The following is a 14,190-nucleotide window of genomic DNA, read 5'->3' on the forward strand; positions in this document are numbered from 1 at the left end:
TTGTGGGAGGCCTGGTATATTACAAGGGATCCCGCTGTGAATCTGGGTGTTAGAGGGCACTCAGGACTTGCCAAGTGACACTGTTGGCTTTCAGAGGAGAGGAAGACTCATCTTTCAAAGAGCTGATGGCAGGTTTCCACTGGGATCCTTTGTTAAGCAAGCTGGGCACATTAGTTACTTGTGCAGGGCATGGAGAGCCTCACGCATACACCACACTGGGTGCCACTGGCTCCATCTGAGTTGAATAATTTCATCCCCTTGACTGTCTCCAGCATTGCATTGGGCTGGGTCCTTCCCATTCTGTTCAGTGTTTCCCCAGTGGAGGGGACAGCAGTCTCTGTGTCTGAAATGCCCCCGTTGCTTTCCCCAGGCAGTGCAAGTTATCTCCAGCAGCCCTGCCCCAGGGGGTATTACTGCCCTCTCCGGGCACCTGCACCCATGCCCTGCCCCCCAGGGACCCACGGGAACAGCAGCTTGGCAAAGCAGCCCAAGGAATGCCATGCCTGTCCTGCCGGCTCCTTCAACCACCTCTATGCTCAGACAGGGTGTTTCCCCTGCGGGAGCTCTTCCTTCTCACAGCCAGGTGAGTCACGCCCTGTGTAGGGGAAGCTGGCTTGCTTGCTTAGAGAGTGGTGGTAAAACACCAAACCGTTGGCCTCTGTGCTTATTATGAATGACTTCCTCAACCAGGAACACGACAGCCAACTGGGGCCTCTGTGATGCTTTGTGTTTGCCTCCCATCCCCAATGGCCCCCTGGTCTGTCCTCCAGCTGAGACTGAGTGCACGGCCTTCAAACCTGCCTCCTGCCCCACACAAACTGTGGAAGCTGAGGGGATTTAGTCCCATGGGGTACAAGTGGGAGGGAAGAATAGATAACAGTCTGGGGTCTGCCGTGCGGCATAACTCTAGCATTTCAAGTCACCCCTAGTGGGGTGGGACCGGCGATCCACAGAGCCCTCAGCTGGCCCCATCCTGACCCAGATGGTTCAATCGACAAGTTAAAAGAGGGCTTGTCTATCTGTCACTTCTGAAAACCCCCAACTGGGCCCCTCCTGCCGCTCAGTGCAAACGATCCTGCCACAAGAACTTTTCTGATGATGGAGTTGAGACTGCATATGGCAGCTGAATCAAGCTGTCCCTCCACCCCCCGCCACATAGCTGTATCAGCCTTCCAAGGATAAAGTGACTGCGCACTTGGGCATGTCAATAACATCACAGATATGGCATGAAGCCATGGGGAACAGATGACATGGGAAGAGTTCCCTTTTTGTGGGCACAGTTTGTTCCACAAAAGATGCTCCCTTCCATTGATTTGAAACCTAATTCCATGACACTGTTGCTGCTGTCTCCAAAGGGGCTAGCAGCTGTAGCTGCCATGGGCTGAACCGGGCTTTTCAGGAGTCAGATGGCTCTTGTGTCTGCCAAGCAGGGTACGTTTACTATGATGAGAGAGGCAAGAAAAATTCTGACACCAACAGTGACCAAGACTGCCAGCCTCAGGTAAGATTGCTGCAGCACAGCCCTTGTGCCCACTGAAACTGAATGGCTCAGGGGATGGGTAATGTAACACATGGGAGGATGGTGCAGTGGTTAGAACACAAACTTGGGACTCAACAGTCTGGGATCAATTCCCTGCTCTGCCACAAAATCCCTCTGTGACCCTGGACAAGTCTCTCTGTGCCTCACTTTCCACTCTGTGAAATGGGGATAATACTTCTCTCCCTTCCCAGGGTGTTGTGAGGTGCTTATGTATTATGGTAACAGAGGCCAGATCTGTGGGACTTATGTCTCTGGTGTTGTCATTATGGCACCTTTCAATTACAGCTGGTCGGAGAACTGTAATGGAAGTGAAATCGTTCTTATTCTTCCTCCCTGTGTTCTGACCAGTGTTTTTTGTAACAGTGTTAACTGGGTAAGAGGTTACCCTTCCAATGCTGGAGTTTGGCTGTTGGATGGGGTGGAGACAGTTCAAATGGTGCCATGGCCATGGTGTAACTGCTTGACCCTATCTCACATGTGTGTGCTCATGTTGTTGTTGCAGGTGGAGGAGCGCTGTGCTCCTGGGGAAGTCCGTCTGGCATCCACACGCAAATGCATTTCCCCCGAACTATATGACTGCTCTCCCTTCTGTGGTATGCTGGGCGGAGAACTCAGTGCAGAGTTGGGCATGTAAGTCTCACTCCACCTTCCTATTATGAAAACTCTGGCTAGCTCAGAATATCGGTGATGGCTTATGTAGCCAGTTACTTCACACTCAGTTCATAGTTTGAATCTGTCCCAGATTAGTTGTGGATGAAAGTGGTGTGACTCTTGTGTGGGCTGTGTGAAACAAGGTGATGTCCTCAGCCCATTTCCTAACTGTAGAAGAGCCCACATCACAGCTGGCCTCTTTGTAGGAAAGTTCAGTAGTGGGCCCAATTGTTGAATGGATCATGGAGAGTGAACTCCAATCAGTCCCACCCTAGAGGGGGCTGGGGAGATGGGGGCAGTGTCTCTCCATGGCAGGGCTGAATGGGTATAAAAACTTTCCCTTTGCAGGACTTTTTCTGTGGCTAAATATTGGCCTTGGGTCTCCAGCTCCATTCACTAACACTGACTTCACTCTGCTAAATGAAGAACCATAAATACAAGGCATTCACATTTTCAAAAGTAACTAATAATATGGGTGCCCAACTAGAGACCTCTGAAAGGGCCCTGATCTTCAGGGGGCGAGTGAGCAGCACTTTGAGCTGTCTTAAGTTGAGCTCTGAAAATCTTTGGTCACTTTTGAAAATTAAGACCAAAACTGATGATGAATTCAGAGTTCACTCCTCATTCATCATTTTAATAGAGATGCTTCATTTTTGGTCTAAATCTCTTTCATGGTTTCAGGTAGAGGCTCTTGAATATAGAAGTCAGTCATTATCTGTAGGACATTATCCTTTTCTGTGTGGGTGAACTACTGTACCTCAAAAACTCCTCCAGAGAGTAAAAAAGTAGATTGCATAGAAACGTAGCGGGAGAGCACTGAATCACTATGTGCGTTGCTCTCAGCAAAAAGTCTGGAAGGGATACAAACCTTATGCTTCAGGACTTAAACTAATGTCTATGAGAGACCAGGATGAGACACAGGTCAGAGGGCAGCTTATCCCGTGTCTGCCTGCTGCGGGGTTCCTATGAAGCACCTGGTACTAGCCACTGTCGGAGATACTGCAGTAGATGGACCTTGCATGTGATCAACCCTGGCAATCCCTGTTTTCCATTTTTACAGAACTGACCACTTGACTGTACAGATTATAGAATAATGGAGCTGGTCTGACCATCTACATCTTGCAGCTGCTTTCCCAGTGACTGTAAGTAACCAAGACACTTTCTCTCCTTGGCAAGGTGTCGTTGTGAGCAGTACATCTCTGCCGAAGAGCTGTGCGACCGAGAGTGCTTGCTGAACACCCCACAGATCTCTCTGAGCCTTGGCATCCATTCAGAGCTCCTCCTGAGTGTTGAAGAAGGAGAGGACAGAGTGAGTAGAGACAGGCTGGGCCCTGCTCCCCAGGTGATGTGAGGCTGGAGAGAGCTAATAGATTGCAGCCAGGTAAGGGGATTGTGCTGGGTTTGAAGGCAGGGTGTTGGTGTAATGTGGAGGAGCCAGACTGTGCACAGAAAGGAGGAAGTGGCTCCATATTGTTCAGAGGACATGGAATACGGCGTAGGTGAGAGGATGATGAATCCTTGTTGAATGGTAGTGACTGAATGTTGGGGGGAAGAATCACTAAGACAATCATAGGCAGATTAATTAAAGGTAGAGGTGGGCCTGGGACATGGGAGGTAGCCTGATTCCAATATTAATAGTATCACTGGTAATTCTCTGTCCTCCTGAGGGCCTGCTCTGTTTTGCAGGAGGTGACAAACATTCTGGGCCCAGATGAACATGTGCAGAAGAGCCAGCAGGTGCATTTGGTTCTGTTTGGCTCCACTGGGGTATTTGGTTTCATTATTTCCAGCACAGACATGCTGGATACATTCCTCACAGGTGAGACATGAAAACTCGGTAAAGATGAAGAGTCAGCAAATAGACTTAAGTTTCCTATGAGCTACATGGGGCAGAGGGAATTTGTTTTCAAATGCTCCACATTACACAAGGGAGTCCTCATTTTACAGGAAATCTTGAATGTGGCCCTGTGTTCAGAGGGACATGAATTGGCTGCACTTTCAAACCCCTCGGGCACCTGGGAATTAAGTAGTTGATAGTTATGAGATCACTCCAGCCTTCCAAGAAACTAGTGGAGGATTCTGTATCTTCACAGATCAATGCACTGACGAGAAAGGGCCTGATGCTCCTCTCCCACCGGCAGATGTTTGATTTCAGTTGGGTCAGTCCTGGTTGACACTGGTCTCAGTGAGAGCAGAGTTGGGCCCCAGAGTAGGGTGACCAGACAGCAACTGTGAAAAAACAGGACAGGGGGTGAGGGGTAATAAGCACCTATATCAGAAAAAGTCCCAAAAAATGGGACTGTCCCTATAAAAATGGGACATCTGGTCACCCTACCCAAAAGCAGAAAGATGGGAGGGAAGTGGCTTTACATTGTCGAGGGGTAGATGCTGTCTTATGCTGCCTCTTTGGCATGTGCTTTCCTGGCAGTGCTCCCACTCCTACCCTCTTTTTCTCCACTGCCTGCCCCAGGAGACTTTTGGTTGGATCTGCCATTGCAGAGAGTTTGGCGCAGTGAGCAGACTGTCTCCTACAAGGACACCCATCCCTTACCCTGCATCCCCAACCCTATTGTGTGTTTGAATGTGGGAGATGCCATCCTTTTCCAGCTCACCATCCATACCCGCAGTGAGTCTTGTCGTGTGGATTCATATGCTGTCTACTCGTCTGTCTAATCATCCTATGTGCCTAGACCCACCACGTGTATGACTGTTTACCAAACTATGGGCTGGTACTGCATGCCTGCATCTCTTCTACATGTCCCCTGCCTTTTTACCTTTAGACACGCCTGACTGCAGGGGACTCCTGGGTTCTATTCGAGACTCTGCCACTGGCTCACTTTGTGGCCATGGATATGTCACTTAAATATTGTTTTAATTTTCCTGTCTGTACAATGTGGATAAAAGTACCCCCCCACCCCCGATTGTGAGGCTTCGCTAGTGTGTGTGTGTAAAGCATTGTGAGACCCTCAATGCTGTGACGTGCAAAGTATTATCATTAAATGGTGTAATACCCCTTGGGTCCCACGCATTGCTCAGTACAGTGCAGCTTGATTGCATCCATCCTAACCAAGTGGCTCAGAATTGCTAACTCTGTGCTGCTCGTTCCCAGACCGCACTTCCAGCCACTACCCCATCTATCAGAAGGAGCATCTGTACAACAGCAATCCTGGCTGGGATTTTGGTCATTTCCGAAGACTGGACCACCTTATTCGGGAGACTCACCTCAACATCTCCAGGTAACTCCTAATGCTAATGTGGAAGGGAACTCAAGACTGAGTGATGTTGTTATGATGAGATATGTTGTACGTTTCCCTTCTTCCTGGAGGAGGGTGGTTCCTTCAGTGAAAGGTTAGGTCTGTGGCAAGGAGCAGCATGTGGAAATCCAGGACTGAGGGTCTGATGCACCGATCCAGCACTGAGGGTCTGATGCAGGGTCTTTCCGTGGAAAGACCTCCCATTGACTTCAGTGAGCTTTGCATCAGGCTCTGAATGAGAATGGACATTAAGTCCTCCCAAGAATGGTTCTTCCAGATAAGGCATTTAGCTTTTGGGCTGGAGAAGCTAGTGACTAGATCCTAACACTAAAGGCAGTTGGATCTGCCTGTATTTCCTCCTTCTCTCCTTCAGGTTTGCCCATGTTTTCCTAGATCCTGGGAGATATGTTTTCAGGGATAGCACCATCCAGGAACGTATCTTGATCGTGGTTGTGAACGAGGAGAACATGGGCTGTGACCCTGTCAGTGCTTCCTTCCAGCCCTCCTCTCCATACCAGCTGGCCAGGCATGGGGTTCTGAAACATCGGGCACTAAATTTAGCCCCTGACTGGGCAACTATCTCAGGTACAGCACTCAAGGCAAATTGATACTTTAAACCAAAGGAGCTTGTTGGTGACTTTCCTTGTACCTGTGTGTGGGAAATGAGCTCCCATTTGATACATACCCTTTTAATAGGGTTCTCTTTCCACTATCCAGAGAGAAGGACTTTTATAGGCATCATGCATTGATGGGCCAAACCTATCCCTGGTGTAAACCCCTTGACATTAGTGAGATTGCTCCAAGGGTTAATTTGGCTGTCCCAGTCTACTCATGTACCTCCTGAAGGGTCAGCTGTTGTAATTCATGGGGAGCATCCCCCAGTAGCCTCGCCCTGCAGAGAGACAGACACATTGAGCTGAATATCGTTCGTGCATGTGAATGGCAAGCTACATTCTGCAAGCTTCCAGAAAGCCCAAATTGTTAGCTGGAACAGCCACAACAGGGGTTCTTTGGTCCCAGTGGGGCAGAAGTTCACTGACAGTGAGGAGGTGCTCGTAGAACTATGGCCTTTAAGGGGCTGTGTTAGGGATGGAAAGGCACCATGCACTTCATAGCCCTTCAGTGGTAAGCCCCTGCCCCTGCAGGGGATCTTGTTTATATTTTAGGTAACGGGTCCCCATAACTTTCCTCTTGCATCAATGGCAGAGACTTCCTTCTCGTTCACTCACCAGTCCATCCCCAGATGCACCAGAGGGACAAGGGTGCTTAAGCCCATCAGGCAACAGCTACAAATGCTTAAACCAGTCTGCCTCTCTGGAAATAGCATCAAGCCCCTGGCCTTTTCCTGTTCTCATCAGTACCCTTCCCTCCTGGAGCCAACCCTCCCAAGGCTTCCTGCTGCCCCTAGCTAGGAATAAGCCTGAGGCAGGAGTGAAAGGGGGGAGATACCAAGAGCAGACACCTTCCCCTCCCTCCCACCCCCAGTCCCCATGGGTGGAATGCAGGTAATCAATGGCTACCTTCCCCTCAGCACCAGCATGCCAATTGTTAGTGTTTCCTGATAAAGTGGAAGGAAATAAATTCATTGTAAAAAATTTAGGAAGGTCTGATCTCAGGAGCACAGCTCTGGAGGGGGCTCTCAGAGGCCTAGCTCTGTTATCCCTCAACTAGCCAAGAGAGACAGCAGAAATATGCATGAAAGTGCGGCCCGCAAGCGTGAGCACCAGCTTCCATCATCAGCTTCAGCTGTCCGGGCTGTACGCCCCTTCCATCCACACGCATGCCAGGCCTACAGGGATCATTCCGCAGTCCTCCCTACCTGAGTGTGATTAGTGAAGGTGGGGTGGCTAAATGTTCCTCTGGGCTAGGTTGGGGCTAAGGAGAAAGGGAGTGCTTAGCCAAGGGGATGGAGGTTGCTAGATGTCCCTGTTATTGGGTATGGAGAAGGCAGTGCCCCTCTGAAGCATGTCAGTGGTGATTGCCGCATGCCCCTCTTCTCCCGGGCATAAGAAATGGTGAGTGCCCCTCCTGCTGTGGATGCTGGAGGCATCGGTACCAATGGAGGAAGGCAATGGGATGCTGTTGATTCCATTTGCAGGTGGCCTTTAGGGTTTTCCTTGTTGGATGTGCAAGGCCAGTCCATCACCCTTTCCATGATTCCCCGAATTATACACTAGATAAAAGGGTAGCCCAGGCCCCAACCATTCTGCACCATGGTACCATCCCAGGTACTGTGGCAGCACTCAGCCACTGATGCTGACACATAGCTCCTTCACCCGGCCATCTTGCCTGGTCTTTCTAGCAGTGCTTTTTGTCCTGGGCTTCTTGACGGTTGTGCTGATGACCCTGGCTATCATGCTGAGGCCCCACATTTCCAACCCCAGTCCTATGAACAACTGGAAGCCACGGTGGAGGAGCCTGGGTGAGCCACACATCCCACCCGAGTACATCCTCATTAAAGACAGGTGAGTCTGTCCGCATGCTGGGACTCCACTAGCTCTGGAGCTTACAAATAGAGGCCTGCAGGATAGAGTGCAAGAGCAATAGAGGAAACAGGCTTCTTACTGCACAGGCCAGATGGGGTGCTAATCCCTGTTGCTCTTTGGCACTGCGCTCCTGTCCAACATCACAGTCTGATGGCTCCTCAACTCCACAGAGATGAAACTTCTCTGCTTCCCCACAGGGTGGTGGTTTCCCATATTGCACTCCAGAGCACTCCCATTCTCATCTCCACTGGCATCCCCTGCACGCTGCCATCACCTCACTCTTTTTGCATGAATCCCTTTGCCTGGTTCTCTGCTCCATACCCCTCTTACTCCAGAATCAACAAGAAAAACGTTAATCTAGCATCTGAACTGGATTGGTGACACTGCAGCTGCTGCTGCTACTGGGAGCCTGCACTGGCTTGTGAGTGGGTGCATGGAGCGTGTGTGTACTGCTCCACCCATGGATATGCATCACACTCTCTTTTCTCCCTCCAGCCTTCAGTTCTATGAAGCCCTCGGTCCCCAGGGTTCTGGAAGAGGAGCTGATGGTGGAGAGAAAGGAGTTATCCATGGTCCAGGTAAAGCCCTTTATCAAAGGCCAGACTCTCTCCTTTTGATTTGTTCATACTCATTCCCACCAACTCTGTTTTGTTCTGTTCTCATTTGTGTACCATGCCCATACCATAGTATCCCAGTGCCTGCACACTTGGAAACTCATGCTGATGCCCATACATTTGTGGTCACACACTCACTCAGGCTGCGATGCACTGACGCTCAGAGACACAAACATTTCATAGGTTTCTCCTTCCATTCAAACATTTTCTCTCTCCCAAGTGCGGGTCAGGAGCCTGCCAGCTGTGTAATGGGTTTAAGAGTCCCCCCGGCCTCAAACTGAGGAGGCTAACTGCCCTCAGGGTATCTGAGGTGAGGGAGAGATGCACAACATTAATAAGCAAAGCCAAGCTCCTGGAAAATGAGGGCCCTGTATTCTGCTGTTGGCTCATATGTTCTCTGAGTGCCCAGCAACCTACAGTCTTTCTTCCCCTCTTTCAGTGACAACATCTCAGAGGTGATGGGCTCAAGGTGTGGTTCATGCTAATGCAATAAGTTCAGGGCCCAGCAGGTGGCACCATCTACTGGCTCTGGGAACTGTTGTGCTGTAAAAAACTAAAACTAAGAGCCTAACAGGACACAATGGGCTGTGAGAAGATTCCATATTCTGTTCAGCAAAGGTCCCTTAAGTTCTGAAAAAACAGCACCTGGTGTCTGTGCTCTCTGCCTGTCTTTTTACTGGCTCCTGTTCTAAGAGAGATTGTCATTTCCACTGCCACACAGGTCCTTGGATCCATGCATTCATTCTTTCATATCTCCTAAAAACAATAATAAATATATTTTTAGCATGATTCCATCTAGGCGCTGCATCAACAGTCCAAACATACTAATATGCAAAAGCTGCTGTGGTATAAACCGCACAACCCCAATGGTAATATCAGAGAATGAATGACATTTAGCACTTAACTGGCACTTTTCAGCCACAGGTCTCAAAGCGCATTACAAAGGCTGGTCTCTTTTTCCTTGTGGGAGAGATCAGCAGAATAAGACACATGCAGGAGATGTGACTTAAGGACACACGGGATGTACAGGGCTGAGTTATGAAACAACTGTAGCTGGCCGTTTATGCATTCCTTCTGCACTCCCTCTGAGACTGGGTTTCTGTTCTCCAAACAAGGAAAGGCCAGTGGTGGTGAATCCAATGAGCTTTGTAAAATAAACGTGCGATTCATCGGAACATCACAGCTCTCCTCTCACATACAAAAGTATCTGACTACATCACCCGTATCCACAGATCCATGAGGGTCTCCCTTTTCATTTCAGAAGACAGATCCACTGCGGGTTCTTAGTTATTAGAACCCTCAAAGCACTTTATCCAGGCACCCTCACAGTGGGCTTTATCTTTCTCTGATCCATTCCCTCCAGGTCTCTAGCATCAGTTCTGACCCTCACAGTCTTGCCATTGTTAGGTAAAGGCCTTCTGTTCTGCAGCCACTTGCAGCTCCAGCCATGTGCAACAGCCTCCCTGTATCTTCTGCCGCATCGACTCTCCTCTCCTTTCCTCCTCCACGCCACACTTCTCTCTCCCGCATTACCCTTTATTGCACTCTGTGAAGCATGCTGGGATTGGTATTAAAGACCTGGCCCAAAATGAAATGGTGTATCATGAGATCATAGCCACTTAGAGATTCAGCTGATGACTCTCAAGGAGAGAAATATCTTCAGGCCTTTCAGTCAACAATGGGAAATGAGAGGTACTTTGTGTTTCAGGCGAGCAGCCCGCACTGAGGGACCTGGAAGATTTCAGCGTCCGCACCCTATATGATAAACTGGAGGACCAAAACCTTCACCTGGCTTCTCAGATGGCAAAACACAGGATGGATGTGTTGGCCTTTTACAGGGGGATCTGCCAGAGGATCCAGGGGCTGATGGTCAGTATGGAGAGGAGCTTAAGGGAGGGGATCTCAGAACCTTGGAACTTGTAGCATACATAGTTTACGGGGTAGGAATTTACTCAGCATAGCTGCTGTGTCTGAGGAGTCCCAGTAGCAGCAATGGCCAGAGAGACATGCAGCTGGGCAAGAGATTCCATCCTTCTGCGCTCATCTCATTGTGGTTAGCGATGCCTTTGTTACCTCTACATAGGCTAGACTGCAGCAGCATGCTCTACCTGGAGCTACCCTTGAAAGGCTACCAGATGCAGCATACAGCTGTCCGCTCTGTGAGCAGGGCAGACCAGCAGGAACATATCACTCTGCACCGGCTACCAGTCCACTTCTGGGTGAAGATCAGGGAGCTAGTGACTACAGAGCCTGGACGTGCCCAGAGCCCACCTCTCTCAGGCAAATGCTTCCCCTTCCACTTCCATGTAGCTGGAGTCCCTTGGGTGCCAAACGGCATTTCCTGGCTTTCACTTCTGGAATTTGCTCCCAGTGGAAATACCTCTGAGCCTGATCTTGGCTAAATAATAGTGCAGTATTGGATGAAACTCTTTGCTCCAGCTTTTTGCTACCTGTGGGCTCTGGATCCCTGGTACTTAGCCTATTAGCTAGATTTTCAGCGTCTGTTAGGCCTGGTCTGCGCTGGAAAGTTGTACCAGCAAAACTGATCCATTTTTGGCACAGTCTTATGGTTGTCCACCCTTACTTCTGTCCCCGAACAACAACACCCTCTGCTTTTTCAGGCATTTCTGCTCCCTTTGGGGAGAGACATGAGCCTCCTGCCAGTATAGTTTTGTTAGCACAGTGGCAGTATGGACACACACATAACTATACCGGTATAAGCGGTCCTCTGGCTGCAATCCCACAATGCAACATTCCTTTCAGCAGTGACCTGTCAAGTAGCACTTTGGAACTTGGCTGCCCCATGTCACGGTGATCAGAAGCGCAGCTTATTTTATATGCCCAGTGTGGTTTCCATAGCCACAAATGTTTCTGGTACCTCCTTCATTTTTGCTGAAAGCTAAGCTCCTTGCTCTGAGTCTCATGCTACTGCCTGGTCCAGGAGAGAGGTGCTGGATTTATTTGCACTGTACAGACAAGAACATGGGCTGGCAGTTTTAGTTCTGCAAGGGGCTGCACTGCATTTGCTCCCTAAGGGCTCTACAGAGCATTTGGGCACAGCCATGGGGCTTCTGGAATCCTTTCTGGAGCTTCCCAGTGTTCAGGAGATGCACACCCACTGCTGCCCCTGTCATTTGGGATACAGAATACTCTTGGAGTCTTATTCTAAGCCAAACAAAGCTCACCTGATACTATAGTGTTCTTATAAATGCATGTGATCTAGGGTCAAATTCTGCCCTGGGATGCCAGCATGGGACCTGCATGTGAAGGTGGCATTTCGCCCGTGGTGTCTGTGTGCTTGGTTGGAGAGGCTGGGAAAGGGAGGAGTGAATACAAGAGAGGTAAAGCATGATGCTGCTGCTCTCTGTAACTAGGACATGGTGCAAACTCTGGACTCTGATGAGCTGAAAGACCTCTCCAAGCAAAGCATCTCTGTGCATAGAACCCAGGGGAGCACCCAGGCAGCCATGGGCATTGGGCAACATGACGAAGTGACCAGCAGAGACTTTCAAGCAATGGGCCACACAGGTGAGAGAACCAGAGTGGAGGGAAGGGAGCAGTAGCGATTGGATGGCAGGTAGTGCTCCATGAGCCATCCACAGCATGATTAGGAAAGGCATGGTTCATGTAAATGGGGAGAAGAGACAACTCAATATCCCAGCTTTCCATGTCACTGCAAGTCACAATTCCCATAGGAATTGATGGCAGCTCCTTAGGTGAGTTCCTTTGGGGAAGAGACCTACCAAACAGGATGAAATCAAAAGAGTCCTACAGAAATGTAATCGTATTCTATAGACATTACTGTAAACCTTAAGAAATTCAATAGGGAATTATCAACTTTTTCCATTAGCTTTATTGGATCCAACCTATAGGATTCCATAGCAGAGCTATAATTCTCTATTAAATTCTATGGAATGGCATAAGATATGTTATAATTCTCCATTCAATTCCACAGAGTTCTAATTTTGAGAGACCCTCAGATATTAGCCCTATTACATTCTAAACTGTAGGACTCTTCCACAAGGGCTGGAGATGAGATGCACTGGTTGCACAGTGTTACAGACAGGTATTAAGAACATAAGAATGGCCATACTGGGTCAGACCAAAGGTCCATCTAGCCCAGTATCCTGTCTTCCGACACTGGCCAGTGCCAGACGCTTCAGGGAATGAACAAAACAGGACAATTAGCGAGTGATCCATCCCCAATCGTCCAGTCCCAGCTTCTGGCAGTCAGAGGCTTTGGGATACCCAGACCACGGGGTTGTGTCTCTGACTGTCTTAGTTAAAAGCCATTGATGGACCTATTCTCTGTGAACCTATTGCCATCAGCAGCGGTCTGGATTCATAAAGCTCAAGTCAAGCCTGGAACTAGGCTGTCTCCTGAGCTCCCTTTCAAATGAGATGTAAAACTGAGGCTCTACTAAGGTTGTTAGTCCAAACCTCAGTGCCCCAGTCAGATCCCAGCTCCGTTAACTCCACTGAGCTTCTGTACATTCTCCCAGTAGTGTAAGTACAGAATTCTTAACTTCCTGTCCTAAACTACCATGCACTTATAAACCACGGCCACATTGGCTGCACGTCAGTAGTGGATAAATGAGACTTGTGTATAGGTTTTAAAGCACTTGGGAATGAGTGGGGCTTGATAAATGTGTGGAACCATCCTTGATTATTGCTGTTGCTGAATTCATTAGGTGCTGAGTGGCGGGAGGCAACTGAATTAATGAAAGCTCTGAAAATCCTGCTTGGTAAAGTCCATTGTGGGAAGACAATTGTGAAGCAAGAGCCAGCACAGCATGTACAGGGACAGGATGGGACAGCAGAATCCAGCCTGGCCAGTCAAAGGAAAGCAGGAGCAGAGCGAGGGCAGGTGAAGAACAGCTGACCCAAAATGGACCTCTGTATTATTCCCAATGACTCGTGTCTCTGTCTATGACACTTGGCCCTTGTTTGTCCTACAGGATCCTGGCGGGCTCCAGCAGCATGGACGCTCCAATAGGAAAGGCCCCTTTGTCACTTGCGAAGAACTAGGTAAGAGCCATGGGTTCAGCTGTGGACACGGTAACAATTCAGGGGGTGCTGTAAGAGGTTGCTTTGATAGATACTTGGTTAAAATAATCACCAGAGTGTCTGGGTAGCAACACTTTTTTTCTTTTTTTAATTTTCTTTGGACATTTTATAATTACTATTTACAGGGAGGTCTTTTTATGTTGGTGGTAAGGTGAAGGAGCATTTCCCAGTAAGCTCCCATTACACACCAGTCCAAGACAGGCCCTACAGCAAATGGACCCTCGCCCCCAGTGCATAGAACAATACTGTGGTGGGGGAAAATCCACAACAGTCCTAGCCATTTTGCAGCCATGTACTCAGCAACCACCTCCTGTGAAAGATTTTGGGTGCTGCTCCATTGATCAGCCACTAGGTGGATGCTGTCTGGAGAACCGGACACCACAGTTGCCCACTTTTTCACACAGTAAATAAGCACCCCGACTTTCACAATAAGCCAAAAATCAAGCTAATCCCATTTCAAAACAAGGCCAAAACAAGCCAACCCCTAAGAACCCCCACACTCTATGTGACTAGATCCCCCCGGTGTGCAGTCTGGGACTGTGGTGGGCCTGCAGTGCACTCCTGACTCCCCCACTCGC

At 49.1% G+C, this 14,190-nt stretch overlaps 1 protein-coding gene across 1 annotated transcript in view; it reads left to right on the forward strand.

The window, feature by feature from the left end:
• LOC125625464 (uncharacterized) overlaps positions 1 to 14,190 on the forward strand; it is a 49,836-nt gene that overhangs the window by 19,425 nt on the left and 16,221 nt on the right. Inside the window, exons 24-37 of the mRNA XM_075122202.1 lie at positions 371 to 583; positions 1,356 to 1,501; positions 2,043 to 2,170; positions 3,368 to 3,500; positions 3,878 to 4,010; positions 4,662 to 4,817; positions 5,301 to 5,427; positions 5,819 to 6,030; positions 7,748 to 7,910; positions 8,427 to 8,509; positions 10,254 to 10,414; positions 11,920 to 12,073; positions 13,237 to 13,412; positions 13,504 to 13,573. Coding sequence (XP_074978303.1) covers positions 371 to 583; positions 1,356 to 1,501; positions 2,043 to 2,170; positions 3,368 to 3,500; positions 3,878 to 4,010; positions 4,662 to 4,817; positions 5,301 to 5,427; positions 5,819 to 6,030; positions 7,748 to 7,910; positions 8,427 to 8,509; positions 10,254 to 10,414; positions 11,920 to 12,073; positions 13,237 to 13,412; positions 13,504 to 13,573 — 2,055 coding nt within the window. The remainder of the gene's footprint in view (positions 1 to 370; positions 584 to 1,355; positions 1,502 to 2,042; positions 2,171 to 3,367; positions 3,501 to 3,877; positions 4,011 to 4,661; positions 4,818 to 5,300; positions 5,428 to 5,818; positions 6,031 to 7,747; positions 7,911 to 8,426; positions 8,510 to 10,253; positions 10,415 to 11,919; positions 12,074 to 13,236; positions 13,413 to 13,503; positions 13,574 to 14,190) is intronic.

Source organism: Caretta caretta, chromosome 22, assembly GCF_965140235.1.
Source record: "Caretta caretta isolate rCarCar2 chromosome 22, rCarCar1.hap1, whole genome shotgun sequence".
In the NCBI taxonomy this organism is placed as follows: Eukaryota; Metazoa; Chordata; order Testudines; family Cheloniidae; genus Caretta; species Caretta caretta.